Source organism: Lissotriton helveticus, chromosome 8 (assembly GCF_964261635.1).
Source record: "Lissotriton helveticus chromosome 8, aLisHel1.1, whole genome shotgun sequence".
Lineage (NCBI taxonomy): Eukaryota > Metazoa > Chordata > Amphibia > Caudata > Salamandridae > Lissotriton > Lissotriton helveticus.
In genome coordinates this window covers 32,647,044-32,674,112 of record NC_136069.1, presented here as the reverse complement: position 1 = coordinate 32,674,112, position 27,069 = coordinate 32,647,044, and the positions used below count along the sequence as shown (strand labels likewise).

Genomic DNA, 27,069 nt, shown 5'->3' with positions numbered 1-27,069 from the left:
CACAGTACATAGTACAGATGAAGTGAACAAGGCGGACTTGTCCGCCAAAACGCGTCTGATCGTATGTATTGGTGAATAAAAGCCTTTGATTTGACCCACGGAGTCGGTGCCTGTTCTTCTGAAGCCTAAGTCAGAATTGGGAAAATATAAATATAAATATATATATATATTACCTACTGGCGGTCGCCAGTAGGTATATATAGTTAGGATTTTTTCCCTATGGGATTTTTGAAAATTCTATGTCTAATAACTTTGGCGTTTGTGGACGGAATTGGCTGAAATTTTCTGGAAAATGGAACATTTTGTTTCTGAGCAGCCACTGGAAATTTGGGGGGAGTTGGTCCAGGGGGGGCCGAGAAAAAAGGGGGGTCCCAAAACGTGTTTTTAACATTGAGTTTTCCATAGGGCGGTTAGCCTCACTTTTAGCCCGAACGGCTGAATGGATTTGCACGAAACTTGGCAAAATTGTAGGGACTGGTAGCCCGATGTGCCTTTTGTAGGTCTCAATATATGTGCTGCAGTGGATTTTGAGAAAATAACGTTCAAAAAAAGATATATATCTGTAAGCGCGGACCAGGCAGCGCCCCGGTACGCGTACTTGACGCGTAACGGAACTTCGCGTAGCGAAGTTGATTGGCTCTCTGGTGTCTGTCAACATTCTAAACAGTCCGGAGCGGCCGCCATCTTGTCTCTCGGTAGGATCGAGAGACAAGAGGAGGTCAAAAGCGAAGGGGCAAATGACCTTAAGGGGGCATAGTAGATACTCCCTGACCCCCTAGGTTTGATGTGGAGGCTTTAAAGGGGCCCCGCTAAGCAAAAAAAAAAAAAAAATTTTTTTGTTTTTTTTCGTGGTTAGCGCCCGGTACGCGAACCGGGAAGCGTACTGGGGAGCGTATCACAATAAAAAATGAATGATAGACTTTTCAAATGCTGTATGTTAATTGATTGTTGGTTTTGTTGATTATTTTTTTTTTTTTTTAAACTTTTTTTATTGTGTTTCATAATTTATTAAACTTTCTAACATTTCATTGTCAGAAATTTCATAATCATGGAATATAGATTGTAGTCTCTGAGGTTGTAAAATGTCCTCATTTGCAAGGAGGTTATCTACTGCTTGCACACATTGCAGTAGTTCTTGGTCCCATGTTTCATCCATAAATTCAATCTCATTTGGATCAATGATTTCTGTGTTGGACTCTGGAAGGACAATTTCAAATGAAATGTTTTGTTCACTTTCCATTTTTCCTGAAATTTGCATAAAAAAAATATATATTAGTAGAGGTAGGGCACTGTTGGGATTAATTTTAGATAGGCAGTTTTTATCAGAGAATTTATCTTTGGGCAGTGTATAGTATCAGAGTGGAAGTAGGAATATAAAAAAGTGTATCTAAATTTATAAGTACTACAGAGGGATAGTATATAACTAACAGAAAAAGTTTGCCATATTAACTTAAAGTGCACAATATACTTCAGTTTTAAAAATAACAACTTACCTTTAAAAAGAAGTTGAAGTTATTAATGAAAATCCAAATGAAATGTACACCAGGAAGTAGTAGTCAAAATGGCTGTGTTTCCTTCTCTTCCTTTATATATATTCGGGTACATAACCAATCAAATATCATGTAAAAAAAGTAGAAAATGAAAGTAACATTTTAATTGGTTGTCAATTCCAACACTTCAGATGTGTTTTGTGAAGTAATTTACCTCACGGTATTTAGAGAGGACTACAGGCTAAATGGCTAAATGGAATTCCAATCAAATTTGTGAAAATGGTAGGGATTGGTATGTAGTATGAGCTATTCTATATTTGGTGAAATTGTCTCCAGTGGCTTTTCTGTGAACTACTTTCCCACCTTTTTTGATGGTGCGCTTCCCAGGAAGCGACCCGGTACGCGAACCGGTGAGCGCCCTGGTACGCGAACCTTAAGCGTAACGGGAGTTCACCATTTTGTGTTTCGGTCGAATTATGATACAAGATGGAGGGCAAATAATGTTCAGAATGGGTAGAAGGGGGCACGGTAGACTTATCTTGACCCCCTAGGTTTTGTGAGGGTGGCTGAGGAGGCCCATATGTGCGGAAAAAAAAACATTTTTTTTAAAACTTTCGCGAGGTTAGCTCCCGGTACGCGTACCGGGTAGCGCACCAGGGAGCGTATTTTGTTGAAAATTAGTGAAAATAGTTAGAGTAAAAAAATAATTGTGAGTGATTAGATGTAGGGTAGCTCTGAGAAGAGCTTTTGGGTTTATGGTACATTTAGGTACTTATAAGTAGGTACCAATGCACATTTTTAAATTCAGAGTGAAAACTCTGTTGCCCTCATCTGAGAAGTGAACTCCATCTCCTCTGTAGATATCTTGCATGTAGTAACGCAAGTTATTGTTGTACAGGGAGCCCATTCCATGGTCTCTCATGTAAGCTGAAACAGATTTGTTTACATGCTTCCTCGACTTCTCAATTTGTGGACAAAATTGGTTTGACCACCTCCATTTCTGTCTTTGGCATATATTTGAATATACCAAGGCAGTCTGAGGAAAAAGTGCCATTAATTGCTCAAAGGTGTCCTTTAAAAGCATTTCCAGACCTACACCAGTCAAAGTGCCCAAGTCATTACCTCCACAGTGCACAATTAACAGGTCAGGTTTTGGCAAATGCATAAAGGTTTTCACCAATGGTATCAATTGGTGACATTTTAATCCTCTCTGGCCAAACCACTTAATTTCCACATCTTGTAAATTGAGGTTAGGTAAATTCCTGCTTTCAACGTACCTTTGAGCCCAGTGAATATAACTATGACCAACAATCCAGACAGAAAACATGGTGAGAGAAGGTTCTCCTGCAGTCAGATGAAGTGTGGCAATGAAATGGCAGTTGAAAAAATGTGAGTTTGAAATGAAAAAAACTGTGGATTTTCTGTGTTCATGAAGTAGTAACAGTGATTGGTGGATTTTGATTGATGAAAACAGAAAGTTAGGGTGTAGAGATGTGTTCTTTGAAAGATGTATTTTGAGTGGTCAATAAAAAATCATTAAATGAAAGAAAGCACTGGATATGCAGGTGCACTGAGAGTTCAGAGTTCAATTGCAACATTGTTGTGTGAATTTGCAAACACCAGAGTTTCTCCAAGAGGTGGTTGCTATGGAAAATAGGCAGAAAGGGCAGAGGGGGAAGGGTTTTCATTTGAAAAAAAGTGAGGGAAGAGTTTTGATTGGGTGACATGAGAAATATGTGTGAAGAATTACACCATTTCTGTGCTTTTGATAGCTGCAGACTCTGGAGTGCATACCTTTTGCTCTGCTGAAGACAAATTGGTGTGTTTCTGAGACTGTTTTCAAACTCAAAGTATTTGCTAAGGTGAGAAAATATTTCTTTACTTTAGATAGAGAATAGTGTGCTTTAAGGAGAAAATTATGATTTATGTGGCGCAATTTGCTAGTAAATATGCTCTCACATGTGCATGGAAATTTTTGATTTTGAATGTTTTTGTTATATAGCCATGTTAAAAGTGACGCAACCATGCTGGAAAGCCAATCAAAAAATGCTTTCATGTGTTTTAATGACATTTTAAGTCATTTTCTGATGTGCAGTGTTTAGAAATTATGATTTGAAAATCGTTTTTGTGGAAAAGGAATTGTTTTTAAATTCATGACAAGGATATAATGGTGTATGGTTATTTATAAGGCAATTGACTGTCCTTGATGTTATTTTTCTCATTTTAGTGTAAGACCTTTCTCTGTGGCGCAAATTGCTTGTAAATATGCTCTTACATGTGCATGAAAATTTTAATTATCAATGTTTGTGTTACATAGCCATGATAAAAGTGAACCAACCATGCAGGAAAGCCAATAAAAAAACGCTTTCATGTGTTTCAATGACATTTTAAGTCATTTTCTCATGTGCAGTTTTTTGAAATTATGATCTGAAAATCGTTTTTGGGAAAAAGGAATTGTTTTTAAATTCATGAGAAGGACATAATGGTGTATGGTTCTTTATAAGGCAATTGACTGTCCCTGATGTTATTTTTCCCATTTTAATGTCAGACCTTTCTTTGTGGCGCAAATTGCTTGTAAATATGCTCCCACCTGTACATTGAAAATTTTGATTTTGAATGTTTATGTTACATAGCCATGTTAAAAGTGACCCTACCATGCAGGAAAGCCAATCAAAATACGCTTTTATGTGTCTTAAGGACAATTTAAGTAATTTTCCCATGTGTAGTGTTTTGAAGTTATGATTTGAAAATCGTTTTTGAGGTAAAGGAATGTTGTTAAAATTTATGTTCGCCATATGCCCCCAAATTTCTTTCTCAGGGTTGCAGCAGGGTGTTCTTGAGACACCCCTGCACTTTTGGAATAAATTCCTAATTTGTGATGAGCAAATTGTTAATCGCAAATTGCACCTTCATTTATATGAGCCTCCTAGCCCATGGAAATGAATGGGTAATTTGCAATTAGCAATTTTCTCATCGCAAATTTGGAATGGTAAAGAATCGCTATTTATTCCTTAAAATTCGCTTTTTTGGAAATGCAAAATAGTTATATGATACATATGGCGGTTGATGTCTAACAAGATAAGAAGCTTATGGATACATTTATGATGACTGGTGCAATGAAGTAGAAATCACTTACTTCATTGGTAGGCCTTTACAATAAATTATCTCCTCTGTATTCTTCATCAAGCATAACTTTAATCTGCAATCCTGAGTAGGCCTCACCTTAAACAAACCTCTGGATAGGCCACATCTTATTGTCATCCTGATTTAATCATTTATAATTCTAGGGACAGATTTATGATAGGTGTATACCTCTTTTGTGCCACTTAGAAAACATTGTCCATGGGGAAATGACTTAAAATGTCATTAAAACACATGAATGTTTTTTTTTTAAACGTTTGCAATTTTTTTGGGTCACTTTCAACATGGCTATGTGTCTGAAACAGTCAAAATCTAAATTTGCAATGCACTGGTGGGAGCATATTTACAAGGAATGTGCTTCATGGGGAAAGGTCTTATAATGTAATATGGGAAAAATGACATTAGAGATACTGAAATGCCTTATAGAGAAGCATACACCATTATGTCCTTGTCATAAATTTGCAAACCATTACTTTTCCCCAAAAACGATTTTCAAATTATATTTAGAAAACAGTGCACATGTGGAAATTACTTAAAATGTCAATAATTCAAAATTTGTGATTCCTTAAATGCAATGTATAAAAAAAAAATATGTAAAAAATGATATTAAGGATTTGGAAACTACCACCAACTTGTAGTTTGTGGTAATTTGCGAATTCTTTTCAAAAAGCATTTTTTTTAAAAAAAAAAAAAGGTCCCATATGACGCCCATACATGCCATTAGGGCATGTAGGTGTGCCATGTGCTCCCAAATTTCTTTTTCAGGGGTGCAGCAGGGTGTTCTTGAGATACCCCTGCACGCTTGAAAAAAATCCTATTTTGTGATGAGCTAATTGCTAATCACAACTTGCAACATTAATTCCTATGAGCCTCCTAGCCTATGGAAATGAATGGGTAATTTGCAATTAGCAATTTGCTCATTGCAAATTAGGAATAGTAAAGAATCGCTATTTATTCCTTAAAATTTGCTATTTATAATATGTAAAATATTTTGATGATACATATGGCAGTTCATCTGTAACAAGATAAGAAGCTTAGGGATAGATTTATGATGAGTGGCGCATCCCCAGGGATGTGACAGTCATCCTGCGCCACTGTTCCGCCACCCATGGTGTGCTGCATTTACAATGCGGCGCATCATGGGGCAAAAAAGGCACAGATGCGTGACGCATCTGTGCTGTAAAGGTGGCGCATTGCTGGAGTTGTATCGTAAGTGCGATGCAGCTCCAGCAAGGATCAGGGGTGCCCCATCTATACAATGCTGCGTCAAGACCTATGCCAGCTTCAAGCAGGCGCAGGGTTTTGAAGCAGCTTTCTCCTATCTGATTGTAAATGCGGCACACCATGGGTGGTAAAGCAGTGGTGCACATTAACTGGTGCATGCCTGGGGATGTGCCATTTAATATAAATCTGCACTTTAACATTTGAGTATGTGCAGGGGACACAGAGTCGTTGAGGCTTATCCAAGGTTAAGAACAGATGAGTCCTGTTCAGTGAAAAATTAGACATAGGCTTCACCTGCTCAGCATCGCTGGACATGGCTAAATAATAGCTGCAAAATGTTACTCTTGTTAAATAATTTTACTATTATAATCTGTGAGATTTGTCTCTTACTCTGCAACATCTCATTGTTGTTGTCTTTCTTTAAAGATAAAGACAACCTCAACATGAGCGACAATCTGCAATCAGTTGATTTTGACCTCATCATTGAACTTGTAATTGAAACATCAGTGGATGTTGATCCATTGGATGATTTAAATCCTGAGGATGAAGAAGAGCGTGATGAGGATGCAGATTTGTCCGAATTATATGATATAGGATGGGAAGCTGACCTGCTTGAGCCTTTGGAATTATAAACATTTATTTTTAAAATTTATAATCAATAAAAAGTAAAAAGGTAAACCGTTTAAGTTAAAAATAAAGACACCTTCAAAAACAGGTTATGTGTAGTGTCTTCAATAAAATATTAAAATATGCTCATAAAATTAGATCAGATTCACATATAAAATAGCATAGGTAACATAAATATAAATCTCATTTCTTTTCTGCTATTTCTGTATTGTAAATTTGCAAGGACTAAAAAATCTTCTATTTAAAATGTCAAGTAGTGTGTTATGTTTTTGATCACTATTACTGATTTACTGTTTGATAATATTTTTTTATTAACATTTTTATTATATTTTTCCTCAGATTCAACTATGCCTACAAAAATAAGAGAGATGAAGGCTGCAAAACGTCAAAGACAGCAGGAGAAAAAAAAAATGCAGCAGTCCTCTAACAAAAAGATTTCTCAAGCGATGAAGAAAGCACCGGGTAAGAGCTCTAAATATTTCATAAAAAATATTTCTAATAAAAAAAATATTAGTACAGAAAATGTTTCAATCCATAACAACACAAGTAAATCAAATGGAAAGAAAAGGACAAATGAAAATGTTACTGCTAGAGCAAGAGATAAATCTGTGCATGATAGTAGAAGGAAACAACAGTTTACGGAGATTCGTAAACGAATGTTCCGTAACAGGATAATTGGCAATTTGTTAAAAAATATTAAGAAAGGTCAACAGAAATTAGTTTTTTATAGGAGAAAAAAAAAAGTTGAGAAAGTTATTGATCAGGCTTTTGAAATTAAACGTAAGTTATTTATTTTGATAATCAATAGAATTAGGAAGCTAAACAAGGCAATTTTTGATTTCAAAAGAAATAGTAGATGGAAGAGAATAGTTAATCGTAGTAATTTTTGTGAAGTTTTTTCTGGAGAATGGATACATAGTTCAAGCTGTGAGGCATTTTTTAATGAAGAGAGTTATTTCCAGGATAATGATTTGGTGCATGCAGTTGACATCAGTGGTCGTGCTTATGAAGTGAAAGATGGTTGTCCAGTTGAAAAAGAAAAACTTGTGACAACAGAGGCAGAAGAGTTGTTAGGTAATGAGGTTTTAGGAAGACGTGCTAAGGGTCCTGTGTACACCTGGAAGTGTAGTAGTATTTGCAGTGTGCGACAGGATTCCATCAATTTGCTTTGTGATTTTGTACGGTCATTTAACAAGAAAAGTTTGAAGCAGAAAATGAGGTTGTTGCAAGAATTAGATCCTTGCAGAGTGAGAGAAGTGACAGGTTTGCATGGTCATTCACTGGCTTGTCTTTCCAGGAGAGTATGCCAGAGTGTTTTTCATCATTTCAGGATGCTAGCAGTGCATCATAACAAAGTGAGGAAGTTAGTTAGACTGTTGTATTATGCTAAGAGTCCAGCAATTATGCTGAAACAATTATGCGCTGCTCTTTTGCATGGTTCTGAAATAGATGTGAGGAATATATGTGAAGAAATTGAGTTTTGTTACTTTGGAAGTAAAGAGGAGAATGTTGAAATTGAGCAAGAAATAGAGGGTCATTTGGAAGATACTGTACATGTTTCCAGTACAGATAATTTCCAGAGGGAAATTGCGACGTTTGACATGAAATCAAGTGAGAGGCCTAATTTCACTTGTGTGTGTTGTCGACGCACTTATTATAAGAATCAGACTAAGTTAGTGGATTTATATGCAAAAAGTGAAAGGGAAAATAATAGTGAATGGAAGAATTTTGCAACATACTTGATGGTAGAAAATTGTTTTGATTTGGGATTGGATCAACGTGTGTGTACTTATTGTTGTAACAAATTAAAACAAAACCAGATGCCTGCTAGAGCAGTTCATAATAATCTGGAATTGGTTGAGATTCCTTCTGAATTGAAGGATTTAAATACTTATGAATCTATTTTGATTCAAAGTATCCATCCCTTTCAGGCTATTGTAAGAATGGAGCCAAAGACAGGGAAATTGCCTCCATCAGATTTACAGAGAGGATTAAAGGGAAGAGTTGTTTATTTGCCTCTAGATTTGAAGAAAAACATTAACACAATTGGAGTAGAAAAAGTGGAAGAGGAACCTCTGGTTATCTTAGTTAATGGGGTTCCGACAAAGAATAAGAAAATATGGCAAGATTTAGTAGATGTTAGGAAAGTTAAAAAGGCAACATTGTATTTGAAAAAAAATAATAAATACTATAAGAATGTATATGTTGAAGAAGAGGAAGTAAGTGAGGAAGAGGATAGCGATTTGTGTGCTGGTCAAATTGAGAAAGTAGAACCCTCTACTAGTGAGGAAATATATGAACATTATAGTGTTCATCCTTTGCATTCAAAGGAAGTCATGGGGAATGCTATTGAGTTGTTTCAAATGAAACAAGCCAAAGGGAGTCCCATTAGTGTTTGGGAGGAAAGTTTGGAAGCTCGGTGTTTCCCACAGCTTTTTCCAACAGGTCAGGGAGGAAGATATGATGAGCGACCTCATCAAATTCCTGCTTCTGAATACCGGACTTTGCGATTGTATGCAGGAGATGCTAGGTTTCGACAATGCATTCCTTATTTGTTTCATCTCCTGTTTGAAAGCGATCTGTCTGGACTGTCATATGCAGTGAACCACATCTTGAAAAGTGGTATACACATGCAAAACATCTCGGCAAGTGATTTTATGGATAAAGTGAATGTCCAAGATAGTATTTTGGATTCTCACCTGATTAATCTCATGGCGTGTCAGCGTGGTACTAATGAGTACTGGTACCGTCGTCATGGTGATTTAAAATGTATGCTGAGGAACTTAGGTACTCCCACATGGTTCCTCACTCTGAGCTGTGCCGAGTATGGCTGGGAAGACTTACTTGAATTTCTACGAGAGGCAAATGCTAACGTAGAAAACATCGAATTCAAGACACCCGGAGAACTGTGCTCTTTGGATCCAGTCAATGTATGTAGGTACTTCAATCATAGATTTGAAGCTATGATGTCTTTCATCATGAATAAGAAGAATCCACCTCTTGGAGAGGTGTTGGATTTCTTCTGGAGAAAGGAGTACCAAGCAAGAGGTGCTCCTCATATACATATGTTGCTGTGGATCAAGGATGCACCTAAATTTGGAACGGATCCAGATGACTCAGTGATGAGTTTCATCCAACAGTATTCTACGTGTGCTGTTCCAAACGCAAAGGAGAAGAAAAGCCTAAGAGAAAAAGTTCTGCGTTTCCAAAGCCATCGATGTGGAAAGTACTGCCGTCGTAAATTCCGAAACAAGGACAAGTTCTACACTAAATGTCGTTTCGGCTTTCCACGACCGGTGATTTCTAAAGGAAGAGTAAACAGTTTGATGTCTTCGCTGCGACACAATGTCATGAAGAAATCACCTAAAAACACTTACAATTTGAAGAGGAACGAAGAGTCCAAGTACATCAACGACTACAACCCGGTGATTTTGTCCATGTGGAATGCTAACATGGATATACAGTTTGTGGCTGATAACTGTATGGCTGTGGCTCGGTATGTGACGTCTTACATCACCAAAAAAGAGAAGACAGAATTGAAGGATATGTGGGAGGACATTTCCCATGAAAAGAGCCTCAGCAAGAAGTTGTACAGTTTCAGTCTGAAGATGTTGTCGCATCGAGAAATCGGAGCGTACGAATGTTCTGACCGGTTGTCTTCAGCAAGTCTCTATGCCAAGTCCAGGAGTATCGTTTGGGCGAGTCTTGGTCTTGCTGCAACGCGTAATCGAGTTCTCAAACCTGTGCGGGAAATTGAGTATTTGGCGGAAAAGGAGCCAAACAGTACCGACATTTTGAAGACAAACATGTTGGATACATATTATCCAAATCGAAGCAGTCACCTAGAGAATGTTTGTCTGTATGAGGTTCTGCAACATTACATGTTCAAGAGGAACATCAAAGAAGATACTGAGAAAGGAGTGTATGCTGTAATAGGAAGTGAGGGATGTCTGGTGAAGCAAAGAAAATGCCACTTGATAAACCATCGAAAATTGAGTGGCGAATCTCCTGAAAAAAAGGAGTTTTTCTATTTAGCACTTTTGCAACTTTTCAAGCCTTGGCGTGCAGAAGAGGAACTGCTTGGAGATTTCCTCTGTTATGAAGACTCTTTCAATGCCGCCAAGGAGACCATAGAATGTCCTGCTTTTCCCAAATATGTAGAAATGTTGAATGCGGAAATTGAGCAGGAAGCAACGATTGCAGCCGAGATTGCCAGAGACAGTTCTCAGGACAGTCAGAGTTCTGCTTCATTGAGTCAGGATCCACTAGGAGGACCTCTTATTGAAAATGAAGCTGCCACTGCTATGAATGAGGTGGAAAGAGCCATGGCACATGCTCAAGAGGATGCGGTTAACTTAGAAGAGTTGGAAAGGCAACTCAACGTTGAGCAGAGGAAAATATATGACGAAGTTACCATGCAAATTGATCATGGATTAAGTCATGATAAGAAAGAGTGCTCATGTACGTCGTTGAAGCCTGTCCGACTGTACGTGAGTGGAGAAGCGGGAACTGGAAAAAGTTTCCTCATTAAAGCAATTTCATGCTATTTGCAGGAAAGGACAGAGTCATCGCTGTCTTGTGTTGTCACTGCTCCAACTGGACTGGCAGCACATAATATTAAAGGGATTACTTTACATCGTTTACTGATGCTGCCAGTGGAGCATGACAACAAATTAGAATATCACAAGCTATCTGGAGATGCTTGTTTTGAAGTTTCAAGAATCTTGAGGAAAATGAAACTTCTTATCATTGACGAAGTAAGCATGGTTTCCAATGTCATGCTTGCCTTTGTGCATTTGAGGATGCAAGAAGTTCTCAAAACAGAGTATGATGTGTTATTTGGTGGCAAACACATCATTGTTTTCGGAGATCTTCTGCAGCTGACACCAGTGAAAGGGCAACCTGTGTTCAAAATGCTCACGCATGAAGATACCAGGAAGTGCCTAGGCAGCATTGGCAACGTCAATATATGGTTAAACTTCAATTATGCTGAACTGCATGAAAATATGCGTCAGGCAAAGGATGAAGTTTACAAGACTATTCTACAAGATGTTAGAATTGGAAAAGTGACCGAGCATGGGAAAGAAGCTTTACATGCACGATTACTGTCAAATTTATATCCAGAACAAGATGTTGTGCCTGAGAATATTTTTCAGAAAATTACTGATAAGAAATCTGGAATATGTTTGATGCCAACTCTTGCAGAATGTGCCAAATTTAACAACAAAATGTTGCATTTAGAAAAGCAAGAGATTGTGAAAGTGGAAGCTATTGATAGAGTAGAGCATATGGGATCAACAATTATTTTGTCTGAGAATCTGAAATCAAAATTGGATTCATTAGAGAAGACTATATCTAAAACTGCAGGTTTTGAAAAGACTCTGAATGTGTGCTTGAACTGCCGTATAATTTTAAGAAGGAATTTACATGTTGAAAGAGGTCTGGTAAATGGATCAATGGGTAATGTTGTTGATTTTGTGAAATACAGAAATAGAGATGGAATTGAATTTTTAAAAATTAAATTTGATGGCATTGAGGAAGTACAGCTAATTGCTTGTTGTTCTGCTAGATTTTTGCTTGTAAAAGACTTATATGTTCGCCGTAAGCAGTTCCCTGTTTGCTTGGCATATGCGGTGACAATTCATAAATCGCAAGGTTTAAGTGTAGACACTGCATTGGTGAATATTGGCAGTTCTGTGTTCAAGGAGGGTATGGCATATGTGGCATTGTCACGAGTTAGAACTTTATCGGGATTGTACTTGATTGAGTGTGATGTCAGAAACATTTGTGCAGATCTAGATTGTGTTAAGGAATACAATAGGTTAAGAAGAGAGTATGCGCCACATTTGCCTCAGTTTCCTTTGTTTGAGAAACGTCTGGTAGGCCGGAAACGAAGAAATGAGAACAATACTGGGGAGGTTGTAGCAAAAAGACAAAAAGTGAATGAACCTAAAATTACAAGCAGAAACAAAGAGGATTCTGTTGAAGATGTTGTTGGTTTTCAGTTTGAAAACAGTTCTGGTGTCAACTGCTATGCTAATGTAGTAATGAATGTTTTGTTTTCTCTAAAAAATGTAAAAGAAGAGATTGTGGTCAATTCTGATCAAAGATTTTGCAGTTTATTGAATTCTGTGTTAGAGAAATGTAGCACAGATAGAACAAAAATAGAAAGTGTGTCTGAAATTCGAAACCTGTTAGACAGATGTTCAGGGCAAACACAATTCTCTCAAAATATTCAGCAAGATTGTCAGGAGTTTTTAATGTATATGCTTGATGTATTACATGCTGAAGGTGTAGATGTAGATCAGCTGTTTGGGCTTTCTTATCAATGGCAGCATGACTGCGAGAACTGTATGGTATCAAGTACTACTAGTGTAGACTCAGAAAGATTTATATATTTAACTTTGCCAGACAGTAAATCAGTCTCCTTTAATAAGCTAGTAAAAGCTGCTAATCACAGCATGGAGTGTAGCCAATGTAAATCTGAAATGATGTCCACATTATTTATACGAACATATGGCCAGTACGTCATTTTAATGTTCCAACGATGTAGGCCTGATGGAACAAAATTGACAACTTTAATAAAAAATTTTGTAGCTTCGCAGTTGTCAATATCAGGAAGGACTTTTGTAACTACAGCAATTATATATCATGACGGCCCTTCAATATCATCAGGACATTACACAGCTTATTTAAAGTCTAGAAATGGCTGGTCATTCTGCAATGATTCTGTTTTAATTTTCAAAAAAAAATTGCCGTATGACCTTAAAAACTCTTACCTGGTGTTTTTAAAACCAACATTTTAGGAAAATAATCTCGGGATATGATCTGTGGAATTTCAAGAAGTTCTAATGGCTCCTACACAATTTGGCCTTGAGGATAAGTGTAGTTCAGAGACATAACTTCTAATCAAAGGATTGGACATCATGGAGATGTATGTGCACTTTAAATGAGTTCAGAAAAACTGTTTCTTTTCATAAGCTAATTGAAGCAGCCAATCAAAACATGGAGTAGAGGGAATGTAAGTCTGCAATGCTGTCTACTGTTTTACATTGCTTTGTGATTAAAAGTGATGTAGAGAATTAAATAATTGTAGTACTCATAGAGGTAGTGTAAGTCTGCTTCATATTAAGCAGTATCAGTGTCATAGGAAATGTAGAACATGACTGACCAAGAAGGGGAAGATATTACTATTCCAGGATTGTGAAAATGATCTTCAACATTTTAATTCTGAAAGTTGCGGAAATGCCAAATGATGGGATTGGCTTACAAGAAATCCAAGAGTTATAAATATCTCTGACTAGATTTGGCCTTGTGGAAAATAGTGGTAGAGAGCAAGAAGTCATTTATTGCATGTAACGTGTTTTTAAAAACGATGGAGGTTTTCTTTCAGAAAGTGGCGGGTTGAAAGTAATAACAGCACAAAAGAGTGTAAGCTGTTCATAGGACATCCTTGGACGTCATGGAAAGTAAGTTAACTTTAAGGAGTTCTGAATTTTATTTTCTGATGTTGTATGGGTTTTTTAAACACAATCATTTTGATTGTGTTTTTTTTTCCCCGCTGTTACATGATGAATACCTTCAAGTCACTGTTTTTAGTGAATTTTGATACATTCTGAGAACAGCAAAAATAAACCATTTAACATGTATAATTAATTCTGTACTGTTTGCATTTATGATGTATATGTAGAACTGTGTAGGAGGCATGGAGAAGGTGAGTTTTCTGTAAGTGTTAAATTTATTGTATGCAGTGCTGCACTTCTACGTATTCTTTCATATGCTGGACTACATCTGCACAATGAGATACCTAAGCAAAGGAAACACAAGTGATGTGATTGTGAAATGAGCAAAATAAATTGCACATATTTCAATTACATCACCTGAGTTTCCTATCATTACGAATCACATTGTGCAGATCAAGTTTAGGTCTGTCCAGGGAAACATAGGAGGTTTCTACTTTGTTGAAGAGTGCAGTGGACATGACTCACTTCATTAGTAGACTTTCACAGATATTATCTCCTCTGTACACTTCAACAAGTGTAAATCTCATCTTGAACTCTGAGTAGGCCTCACCTCAAACAAATCTCTGGATAGGAGACATGTTATTGGCATACTGAAGCGACACTTTTCTGAAACAAGAGCAATGCAAAAGATGCACCATGTTTTAAGATAGGCCTCACTTCATCTGCATCAAGATACTGTTAGTTTAAAATGTATATCTTTAGCATTGTGTAGAGGACCTGGAGAAGCAGAAGCTTCTGTCAGTGTCAAAGTTGTTGAAAAACTATTTGTCCTTCAATATTTTCCCTTGTCTTTTGTAATTTTTAAATACATATTTTAATTTTTTTCAAATGTTGGTTCTCTCTTTCACAGATTGAAAGTATAGAAATAAAATGTGATTAATTTAACGGCAATTACAAGGTAAATAGTTGTACTCTTTTCGTTACATTTCTATCACATTCACCTACTATTAGATCCACTGCTTCACTTCTTTAATCCTCAGTTTCCTGCCTTTGCTACTTTCCTCATTCCTTTCTCTATTACCTATTTACTCAACTCCTTCCACTCTTTTTCTCAGTCCCTCTGTTCTCATAGTTCCTCAGTCTTGTTCACTCACTCCATCTCTATTACTCTTAGTGTCTGTGAATTACTTTCCCAACTTTTTTTTTTTTGGGACCGCTTCCTGGGAAGTTGCCCGGTTCGCAAACCAGCAGCGTTATGGCAGTCCACCATTTTGTGTTTCGTTCGAATCAAGATACAAGATGGAGGGCAAATAATGTTCAGAATAGGTAGAAGGGGGCACGGTAGATGTATCTTGACCCCCTTGGTTTTCTGAGGGTGGCTGAGGAGGACCATAGTTCTTCACTCTTGTTCACTCTCTCTGTTTCTATTAATGTCACTGTTTATGACTGATCAAAAAAATGTTTTTTAAAAAAGAACAGTAACTATAAGGGAAGGAAATAGACAGTTATGTTAAAAGAAAGACAGCTATAGGGAGTAAACTAACGATACTGTTACCTACAATCCACTGCTGTTGATGTTACTGACCATGTCATGAATGATGTAATATGTGAAATCATCAACAGTGGATTGTAGGTAACAGTATCCTTAGTTTACTCCCTAGAGCTGTCTTTCTTTTAACATAACTGTGTATTTCCTTCCCTTATAGTTACTGTTCTTTTTTAAAAAATATTTTTTTGGTTAGCTTCCGGTACGCGTACCGGGTAGCGCTCCGGGAGCGAACTAAGAGAAATACAGGTTGGCAGAGTTCCAAATATTCTACCAATTTTTTTATAATGGGGAGTTAGTTCTGAAAAGAACTTTTTTTTTTATGTTTTTGTTGTTTTATATTTTTTTTAGTATTTTTTGAACATTTTTTTACTTTTTTTGTATTTTCTGAACGTTTTTAAAAATTTTTGGGTTTTTTTGGGGGGGGGGGAAACAAAAACGATCCATTATAAAGGGCTCAACAGGAGCAAAAAAAAAAAAAGAATTTATTTTTTGGTGCGTCTTGTGCAAACATTAATATGATTTTGAATTGCTCGCAAAATCAAAGTGATGCTACTTTCTCTGTAGCAGATGAAAGCGCCACATTCCACGCACACTTGTTTTACGTGCCCAAACAACATTTGGATGTTTGCAATCACCTCCCTCGCCTCTGGTCCCGACACCTCTGGAACCACCGATCTTCTTGCCATTTGGAGGGGATTTTGTTGTTGGTCACGTAGCTGGGCAGCACTATAGTTATTTGGGTGCCACCTACTCATATGCCGATGCATAGTATGATTGCCATAACTATATTTTTTATCAGTGCCCCTTGACAATCTGTCACCGCATATGCGGCAAAACACGTAACGAGCATTCACTTTCTTTTGCCCCTCAGGAATTCTGTAGAATTGCCAGATATAATTCTCCTGTCGATTGTACCTCCTGGGCTCCTCTGGCAAAAACTCATGCTCTTCCTCCTCTTCCTCCTCTTCCTGTTCTTCCTCTTCTTGCAGAATTACTTCTGCAGGTGGTCCTCTCTTTCTTGGATTTGGTGGAGGTGGTGGGCTAGCACCAGCTGAAGCTACTAATGAAGCCATCACAAAGTCTCAATAAAGGGTCTTTCTCTCACCAAGATGAAAGTCAGAGTGATGAAAGAAGGAGGGGTTTTCATCATTTGGGAAAAACAAAAGTTCTAAACCAATGAAAAGTGTCCATTTTAGATCACATGACCTTGTATTACATCATTAGGAAACCAAAAGTGAAATGAACCAATGAAAAGTGTTATTATCGAGTCACATGACCTGCTATGTTTACATTACGCGGTCGGCGCCGCGCCGCGGATCGCTTCCGGTTCGCGTACCGCTGCGCTTCCGGGTACGCGAACGTAGCACGTAATATGACGTATTACGCGAGAACGCGAAACGTCATGCTGACGCGAAGCGTCGCGATGTTGTTTTGTAACGCGAGAGGTGCGCTAAAGGAACGTTTACCAGTTCGCGTACCGGGTCGCGCCTCCGGATTGAGCTAACGGGAAGCTAACCGGTACGCGTACTGGGAGCGAAACAAAAAAAAATAAAAAAAAAATTGTATAAAAAACATGTAAAAAATATTTTTCTTTTTAAAGAATAATACATTGTAAAGGTTTTGATATTAGCTATTAAAAAACCAATGAAATTCACTGAAAAAACCATAGGTTATAGACCATATATAGTTAGGAATTAGCATTTACAAAACCTTAAAAATTCACTGAAAAAACCATAGGTTATAGACCATATATAGTTAGGGATTAGCATTTAAAAAACCTTATTTTACTCACACAAAACCATTGAAATTCCATATATAGTTAGTTGTACTAACTATATATCACGCACCCGCAATCCACTGCTGATGATGTCACATATTACATCATTCATGACATGGTCAGTGACATCACTGATGACATCACTGATGACATCTCAAATGACATCACTGATGACATCACTGATGACATCTCAAATGACATCACTGATGACATCACTGATGACATCTCAAATGACATTACTGATGACATCACTGTTGTGATAATACGATGAACCTCTTCAGACTCTAATATAACCTTAGATACACTCAGTGTAAACACAGACTCACAGATTGTCACTCATCCATGAAGTTACACACACACCTAGACAGTCATGCAAACAATCAATCACACCTCCATTTCCTTAACTATACAGTTAAACACACCTTACTTACTTATTCAAACAAATACTAAAACATATTTACTCACTTATACAATCCTGGATACAAGTTCACAATGATCCATACAGCCACTCACACATTCACTGGCTCTTATGCACAGTTATTTATATATGTCAACTCTCACATGTACTGTATTTTACATATGTACTTAATTTGACATGTAGCACTGAGATATCTATTCACTCACCAATACAGTCATGCACACAGTCAACCGCCCATACAGCTGTTTCCAACATGCACTTTTGAACCCATACATCTATGCACAGAGTCATACACTTCCCAGCCACTCACACACACACTCAGTCTCCCATACAAATGCTTGGGCAACCAATCAATAACCTATATAGTTACTCATATAGCTACTGATCAACACATGCAGCAGTTTACAGAACAACAGACATAATGATGCACAAATTAAGACAGTTTAGTCACTAACCCATGCACTCAGTGAGACACATTTAATCACTCACTCATACAGTCAGTCACGCACCTACTAAATCCTTCATCCAGACACTTCTACATCTACTCATTCTTCAATATGTAAAACATATTTAAACTTTACAGAAACACACAGTCACTGGATGATGTCATCAGTGATGTCATCAGTGATGTCATTTGAGATGTCATCAGTGATGTCATCAGTGATGTCACTGACCATGTCATGAATGATGTAATATGTGACATCATCAGCAGTGGATTGCGGGTGCGTGATATATAGTTAGTACAACTAACTATATATGGAATTTCAATGGTTTTGTGTGAGTAAAATAAGGTTTTTTAAATGCTAATCCCTAACTATATATGGTCTATAACCTATGGTTTTTTCAGTGAATATATATATATATATATATATATATATATATATATATATATATATATATAGCATGGGAGTAAAATCCGCTCAGTTCGAGGAATTTGCGGATTTTCTGCAATTTCGCGGTCCGTGAATCTCGCGAAATTGCAGAAAAATCCGCGAAATCGCGTTCAGGACGGAATTTCAAAAACTGAAGTACATGAAGCACTTGAAGTTGAAGCTAATTTCTTTGTAACCATTTACAAAATGGTTACCAAGAAATTAACTTCAACTTAGGCACCTGCTGTAACCCTGTAAGTGCTTCCTGAGTGGCGCCTCCAGAGTTCGTTGCCTACTTGCAACTATTCTCTGACCCTGCTCTGACCCTCGAAGCAGGGTCAGAGAATAGTTACAAGTATGGCACAATGCTCCAGGCTGTCACAAAAATTAAACCACCACAGGAAGCACTTACAGATAAGGAAGCAGGAGCCGGACTTGAAGCTCAAATTCAGTAACACATTAACCAGCCCCCGGTTGAGGCTGCGCAGGTGTGCTTTCTCCCCATAATCTACAGTGGTGAACCAGAGGGTGCTGTGATGAACCAGAAGGTGCAGTTGTGAACCAGAGGGTGCTATGATGAACCAGAGGGTGGCAGTGGTGACCAGAGGGTGGCAGTGGTGAACCAGAGGGTGGAAGTGGTGAACCAGAGGGTGGAAGTGGTGAACCAGAGGGTGGCAGTGATGAACCAGAGGGTGACAGTGATGAACCAGAGGGTGGCAGTGGTGAACCAGAGGGTGGCAGTGATGAACCAGAGGGTGGCAGTGATGAACCAGAGGGTGGCAGTGATGAACCAGAGGGTGGCAGTGGTGAACCAGAGGGTGGCAGTGGTGAACCAGAGGGTGGTAGTGGTGAACCAGAGGGTTGCAGTGTTGAACCAGAGGGTTGCAGTGGTGAACCAGAGGGTGGCAGTGATGAACCAGAGGGTGGCAGTGATGAACCAGATGGTGGCAGTGGTGAACCAGAGGGTGGCAGTGATGATCCAGATCTTGGCAGGGGTGAACCAGAGGGTGGCAGTGGAGAACCAGAGGGTGGCAGTGATGAACCAGAGGGTGGCAGTGATGAACCAGAGGGTGACAGTGATGAACCAGAGGGTGGCAGTGATGAACTAGAGGGTGGCCGGGATGAACCAGAGGGTGGCAGTGGTGAACCAGAGGGTGGCAGTGATGAACCAGAGGGTGGCAGTGGTGAACTAGAGGGTAGCAGTGATGAACCAGAGGATGACAGTGGTGAACCAGAGGGTGGCAGTGGTGAACCAGAGGGTGGCAGTGATGAACTAGAGGGTGGCAGTGGTGAACCAGAGGGTGGTAGTGATTAACCAGAGGGTGGCAGTGATAAACCAGAGGGTGACAGTGGTGAACCAGAGGGTGGCAGTAGTGAACCAGAGGGTGACAGTGACGAACCAGAGGGTGGCAGTGGTGCACCAGAGGGTGGCAGCGGTCAACCAGAGGGTGGCAGTGATTAACCAGAGGGTAGCAGTGATGAACCAGAGGGTGGCGCTGCTAAACTGCCCGGGAGCCCCGTGGGTGTGAGCCCTTGCGCTGCTGAGCTGCCCAGGGGTTGTGAGCCCACGCGCTACTGAACTGCCCTGGGGCCCAGTGGGTGTGAGCTCCCGTGCTGCTGAACTGCCCTGGAGCCCTCTGTGTGAAAATCATTCATGCTCAATTGCCTGGGATCCCTCTGGGTGTGAGCACACATTGTGCTGTGTCCCCCTGCCCCCAGTACATATATACCCATACCGCACAGCACCATTATGCTCTTGCACCATGAAGTCTGGTGCCTGGATGCTCCTGATCCGTGTAGGTGGTACCACTGTCTGGTGCAGTCAAAATGTAAAGTCATAACTTGCTACACAGCACCAATAAACACGTGTCCCCTCTGGCACCGGTATGCGCATGTACCAGGCGTGGAGCACCCGCATGCCACTGCACCCTACTGCCCAGTGCCAGCATATGCCTGTACGGGGCAGTTTAGTATGAGATGGAACATTGTCCAGCAGCAGCAGCTTTGTACCAACACGTGCAGCAGAGCTATCTTGGACATCTGAAGGATTCTGGGGCCTGTGCCAAACGTATTTTTGCATCCATGAGTTTCCCGAACGCCATCCCCGTGTAGCTCCTGTGACCAGGAGGATGCTTTCTCCTCATCTGCTGCTCTGCTCGGTCTCTGACCCTTTATAAACAAAATGCATGTGAACTCGCATAGAAGCCCCGCCCGTTTGGCCCCATCCACCACACACTAGCGGTATGAAACGGCTTCCCGCCCGTCCCCACTATAATGGCCAGCTCACTCAAGGGACCTCGGCACCTTTTGGCAAGCTGACAAAGTTACAGGCACACGTGGTCACATATTTGTGCAATGGCACAAAAATCTGCAAGTTCGCGGGAATTTTTTTTGCAATTTCGCACAAATTCGCAGACCGTGAATTCGCAAATTTCACCCATACTTAATATATATATAATCATGCATACTGTACCAATGCCATACATTTAAAAATTGTAAACTGTTCCTTACTGTATTTTGAAAAGCGAAAATAAAAAATGAAAAAAAAAAAAAGTTTATGGTCATTTCCTCTGCGCTGCATGTGATTTTTTTTCAGCAACACTCCAGTGAGCAGCAGCTTTAAGCAATGTGTTAAGCCTTAACGGTCTAACCAGTGCATGACTATTTTTCTCCTAACTGATAGCAGGGTAAATACAGAAATTGTTGTCTCTATAAACACCTTTCAATACGTTTACTGTTATCTCACAGTTAAAGTGCTAGTAATCAACAGGACTACAATATGTGGATAAAAGTCGGCTCTGGGATTTCCATACCTGGTACAGACATATCTCATGTCGCTACTTAAAAGCCAAGTATACCGTTAAATCTGGCACCGCCAGTACTTGTTTTAACATGTGCCTAAGCCCTGTGTAAGTCAGCTTCAGTTAGTTCTACACATCTTACTTGGAACTGATTAGCAGATCTGGTTGCTTCCTGATTGATCTGTGCATCATATGCATGATATCGAAATCAAATGGCTCCTCATATGGTTGACAACAGTCTGTTTGAGACTGGACAGTGTTGAAAGAAATTTGCCATTTCAACTTAATTACTTATGGTAAGGTTGCGAACAATAAGAACTGCCCTCCCTTTAAACTGTTTGTGTTGAACCTAATAATTGAAAACAGGGCCAATCTGTGTACATGCAGCAGGAAGCAGCAATACACTGAAATGTGGCAGCCCCTCTAATCGCGCTTTGGGATCATATACACATTGCTTGGCCGCTGTCTTTGTCAGTGAACGTACGGACATCATACACTTTGACCTGCCATCCAATTCTCATTTTCCGTCTAGGATTTGTTTTTTGTCCTGAAAATTATTCTGTTGTGTTTTTATTTTCATTGTAACATTATTATTTCCGAAGCTATGAACATGATAAAGTGAAATATATTAATTAATTGTCTTGCTGTGCCATAGGACTTAAGCCACAACTCACTGACCAAGGCCAAGAAGGCCAACACCATTATGTGGTGTTGCGTCAAATGAATGTGGACTCTGGTACATATTGAGCTGTTGTTATTTTATTGCAGTATGACCATTGAATGCTGATTTCCATTAGAATGATTGTCAGTTGTGGTACAGTGAGCTAAAAAGACGGACTGCATTGCAACCTTGAGTAATTACCGTTGGCTAGAATGTATTCAAGTGTTTAATTTTTTTTTTTATTTCTTCAGAGACACATTGTACACTTTGATGCTTATAGATTACGACATTACAGTTATTTTTGTATCCACAGAAAGGAGATTCCTGAACACATATTAAGATGAAGAGTAATGCAGAAAATATGATAAAACTGGAGTTATCTGATACTTGAGAAGAACCAGAAATGCCAGACAGCAATTCGAAATAGAACAACTCAGTAAGAGACAGAGAATCTTGTACATGAACAGACATATCCTGTAAGTGTAAGAACATCAAGTGCAATCCAGCGGCTTCAAGAGGATGAGGGCATCCATGCTGCCGTTCCCAAAACATCCAAATAAATTAAAATCACAAAAAATACACAGGCAGAACACATCCACAATTAAGACATGCTAGATACCACCCTTTAGCTTCGATAATTATGCTGTGATGTTAGTCCATCATAAACGCTGTTTTGGCTGGACCTTGCAATCCGCAGAAAGAGGTATACAAACATGAATCATGAAGCAGTGATCTGAAAGTTAAGATACAAGTGTTTGGCTACTTGCAATGCAGAACATTATTCTAGAACATAACACCTTGGTATTGAGTTTTGTTCTTTATGTAAGTCATTGATATTGCCCAAGAAGCAGACTATTTAGATAAGCTGTGGGGTTTATTTGCACACATCCTAGAAAGTTCTTAACACACTGCTCCTGATAGAAAGACCATAGATATGTTATCAGTCCTGAAAGAACAGATATACTGCAAATACCTAGTGAATAATCAATTATAGTAAGTGGTTCAGGAACCATAATGATCAGTCAGCAAACACATTAACCTGATTTAAGCCAAAATATAACCAACGCTTAGACTCTAAACCCCAAAGAAAAAACCATACACACAACGAAAGACGAGCTTTGGCTTTTCCTCAGAACTGTAGTAGTACCACCAACCGTGTACAGGGGAAAACGCGTGAGGATAGATTGAATATGGCAATAGTGTTCATCAGCCATCACAACCAAGAGTTCATTAACAAACAAAAGAAATAACATAAAGGTTCTGTGTTCGTGAGAAGAGGTTTAATCATTCATCCCTACACTGCCATCAGTAACAACTTAACAGAAAACCTATTTAGGTCTAATGAATGTAAGATGACTTTAAACGGGTTATCAGCTCTGAGGGGCAAATATCAAATGCATACAGCAGAACTCGCAGGCAGTGAAAATGAAAAGAGCTTTACTGCCTCAGCAAACCACAAGTTGCATCAACGAACACACACAGAAAAACCTTACACCTGCAGTGAATGTGGAATGAGCTTTAATAGATCCTCAAATCTAGAGAGTCATCACTTAACACATACAGGAGAAAAACCATACACTTGCAGTGAATGTGGAAAGAGCTTTGCTCTAGCATGGGGCCTAACCCTCCATCAGCGATGGCATACAGGAGAAAAACCATATACTTGCAGTGAATGTGGAAAGTGCTTTAGCAGATCTGCACATCTAAAGGTCCACCAGCGAACACACATAGAGGAAAAACCATTCACATGCAATGAATGTGGAAAGCACTTTGCTGAACCAATAGCATTAACCGTCCATCTGCAATGTCATACAGGAGAAAAAGTATACACATGCAGTGAATGTGGAAAGACCTTACTTCACGCACAGGCACTAACCTACCATCTGCGCAGGCATACAGGAGAAAGACCATACACATGTAGTGAATGTGGAAAGAGCTTTATTCAAACAGCACACCTAGCCACCCATCTGCGAAGTCATACAGGAGAAAAACCATTCACATGTAGTGAATGTGGAAAGAGCTTTACTCAAGCAGCACACCTAGCCACCCATCTGCGAAGGCATACAGGAGAAAAGCCATTCATATGCAGTGAATGTGGAAAGAGCTTTAGTAGATCTACACATCTAAGGGGTCACCACCGAAAACACACAGGGGAAAAACCATACACATGCAGTGAATGTGGAAAGAGCTATGCTCATTTAGAAAGTCTAAAGAGCCACCAGCTCAAACACACAACAAAAACCATACACATCGATGAATGTGGAAATGTTTTAACTCACGCATCCATCCTACCTATCCATCTGCAAATACATGTAGCAGAGAAACCATAGTCTTGAAGTGAATGTGGAAAAGCTTTAGTAAATCCACGCTTTCAAAGAGCCACCATCTAACACACAGGGAACTACTTTACTCGGAGAATGTGAACGAGCTTTACTCAAGCATCAGATCTAACTATCCATCTGTAACGGCATATAGACGAAAAAACATGCAAATGCAGTGAATGTTGAAAGAGCTTTAGTAAATCCAATCATCTAAAGGATCAGCAGCTAATGCACAATTTGTGAAAGAAAAAACACGCACATGCAGTGGATGTGGAAAGAGATTTACTCAAGCATCAGATCTAACTACCCATCTGTGAAGGCATACAGAAGAAAAACTATACAAATGCAGTGAAGGTGGAATGTGCTTTGCTAGATCAACATACCTAAAATGCCACCAGCAATCACACATAGAAAAAACAACATAAAATATCAGGGCTATAGATTCATAGTAAATGAAGGAATGGCTTCTATGATGTATTATGCATATTGGTCAATTGGAGAACACACAAAGAGGAAATAACATTCTGGATGGATGTGAGAAGTGCCTCCATGCTTTTTTGCAACTACATGTGCATCAGCAAATGTACACGCACGAAAACTCATACATGAGCATCTAATACGATGATTTTCAGCCTGTCATGAAATTATAAGTCGTTTCAGCAATACATCCAAGAAAATAATTTTGGCTACAGTAAACGTGGGAGGGCTTCATTTGCCTTTCACTGTTTTATGAAGAAACAGTGTCTAGACCTTGCGAATGTCGGGTAAGATTCAATTATTGTGCTTTATAGCTTTGCGAAAACACAACATATGTTGAAACTACCCCCCCACTGTGGAAGTTGCCTTGCGCATGCTGTAAGGAGAGCTAGCTCTTTGGCCGTATTACTCAATATGTTGGTAACCTTAAACGTTTGACTTGCTGATGAAACCCATATTTGAAAGGGGCCCATGAAATTCCTTCAGAACCCCATGAGGCAGTATAAAAGCATATTACAGGATTACCCAGTATGTGATTTTTCTCTATTAATGTATGATCTTATGTCATTGCTCAGATCTGGCAAATATAAATACTTGTAAATGGAACAGTATAGTATGTTAAGGATAGGGTACATCAATCTTTTTTTATGTATATTTTTCTTCTAGTTTATTAAATAGTTATTATGATGTGAAGTAGGGCCAGAGGACACCATCTTACAGAAACTTTTTTAAGTCTTGGACTTTCTTTTAACAATCATTTGAAAGAGGTCTGTCAGTTTCTATTGAAAAATAACCACAATTACAATACCTGCAATGCACCAATGTATATTCAGTGAAATCCTGCCACGCAGCATCCAATTGACATTGATTCATCTGGGCATCCTGATGGTGTTCTACTATTTATATTTGTTAGAAAAAAATTCAGAATGCATTTTATCTTTAAAAAATGTTTTTTTTTATTTCACTTATTGTTGGTGATATTGTCATATCTGTAAACAACGACCCAGTTTAGAACAAGTTTCTTCTCTACTTTGTGTACAGATTACTGTTAAGCATAGATATTGTCTTTCTGCTTTTTTGGGAATATTGCTGAAAGGATTTCATGCTAATACATTTTTCCCTTATTAAAATGCACTTGGGCACAATAATTGTCTCACAGACATACATGCATTTCTTTTATTTCTGATAAACTCCAGTGGAAGCAGTATGCGCTTGCAAGGTTCAAAAGATTGGACTGTAACATACCCAAGTGGGATGGGTTAAGTAAATACGCTTCTTGTTAGAAAAGCAGAACATGCTCTGGAAAGCTGTAGATAAGATAACTTATACCACTTCCTAAGCTTTCTTCTTTCCTTGAAAAACGCTAAACTAAATATGAAAGCATGCATCATTCACACAATGATCTTCCATGCTAACTTGATACCATCTACTCTCAGTTGACATTGATTTGTATGCCCCGAATGAAGGTCCAGTATGGCGATCTTGCTAACTGTCTGCCTCATTGATGAGCTTTACTCTCTATGGAAGGCGGCTCTGTGAAAGGCCCAATATAAGGTACAAATACTTTGTTTTTGTTTCATTGTATTTGTTTGATTATAAAGATATGTTATATGGCTAACATTGCATGGTTAGGAGACTTTGGGTTTTACCGAATTATGGCTTTTGAAACTAATGCTAAATGTTAAATAGTTTTAATCATGTAATTATTAAAACAGAATGTATCTTGATGCATAGACTGTAATATGTTGTGTATGTTGACAGGGGTGAATTTCGAGTTGGGAAATCTTCAATTAGTCATCATCAGCAAAGTTCATAAGTAGCAAATTACAGTCAGCAGCTTTGCATTGTATGATTTGTCATGCTGTATTCTTGTGTATTAGCTATTGGCAAAACTATTTGGCTATTACCAAAGCATGAAGGGTTACAGTGGGGGTTGCCAGAGAGTTGCTGCCCACTCTGCTCTAAGCTTCTAAGGCCAGAGTCTAACTTCCACGTCCATCCTATAGCTTATATGTTTAAAACACCAAACAATGGAATACCTAAATAGTGTTAGGCCAGGGAGGGTGCCTGGCATGACCGTGGAGCTGAGCGGTATATGCCTGAAGCCAGTCCTGCTGCGGCCGCTCATTCCAGCTGCAAGGTCTAATTGTGTGAACCATTCGATAACTCCATTCTGCAGCATACACCTCCATGTGGGTTCCGGCAGAGGATGGGCCATTATTAAGTAGCACTGTGGCAGAGGCCTATG

The 27,069-nt window shown here is 38.9% G+C and overlaps 1 protein-coding gene across 2 annotated transcripts in view; it reads left to right on the top strand.

Annotated features, from left to right (window-relative positions):
* The window catches only part of LOC144772278 (uncharacterized), a 147,274-nt gene extending 120,806 nt beyond the window's left edge, over nucleotides 1-26,468 (top strand). For both annotated transcript variants that reach the window (XM_078656510.1, XM_078656509.1), the window contains exon 3: nucleotides 22,337-26,468. In XM_078656510.1, the coding sequence (XP_078512636.1) occupies nucleotides 23,376-24,353 (978 nt within the window). In that variant the 5' untranslated portion in view covers nucleotides 22,337-23,375 and the 3' untranslated portion in view covers nucleotides 24,354-26,468. The remainder of the gene's footprint in view (nucleotides 1-22,336) is intronic.
* Nucleotides 26,469-27,069: the final 601 nt, after the last annotated feature.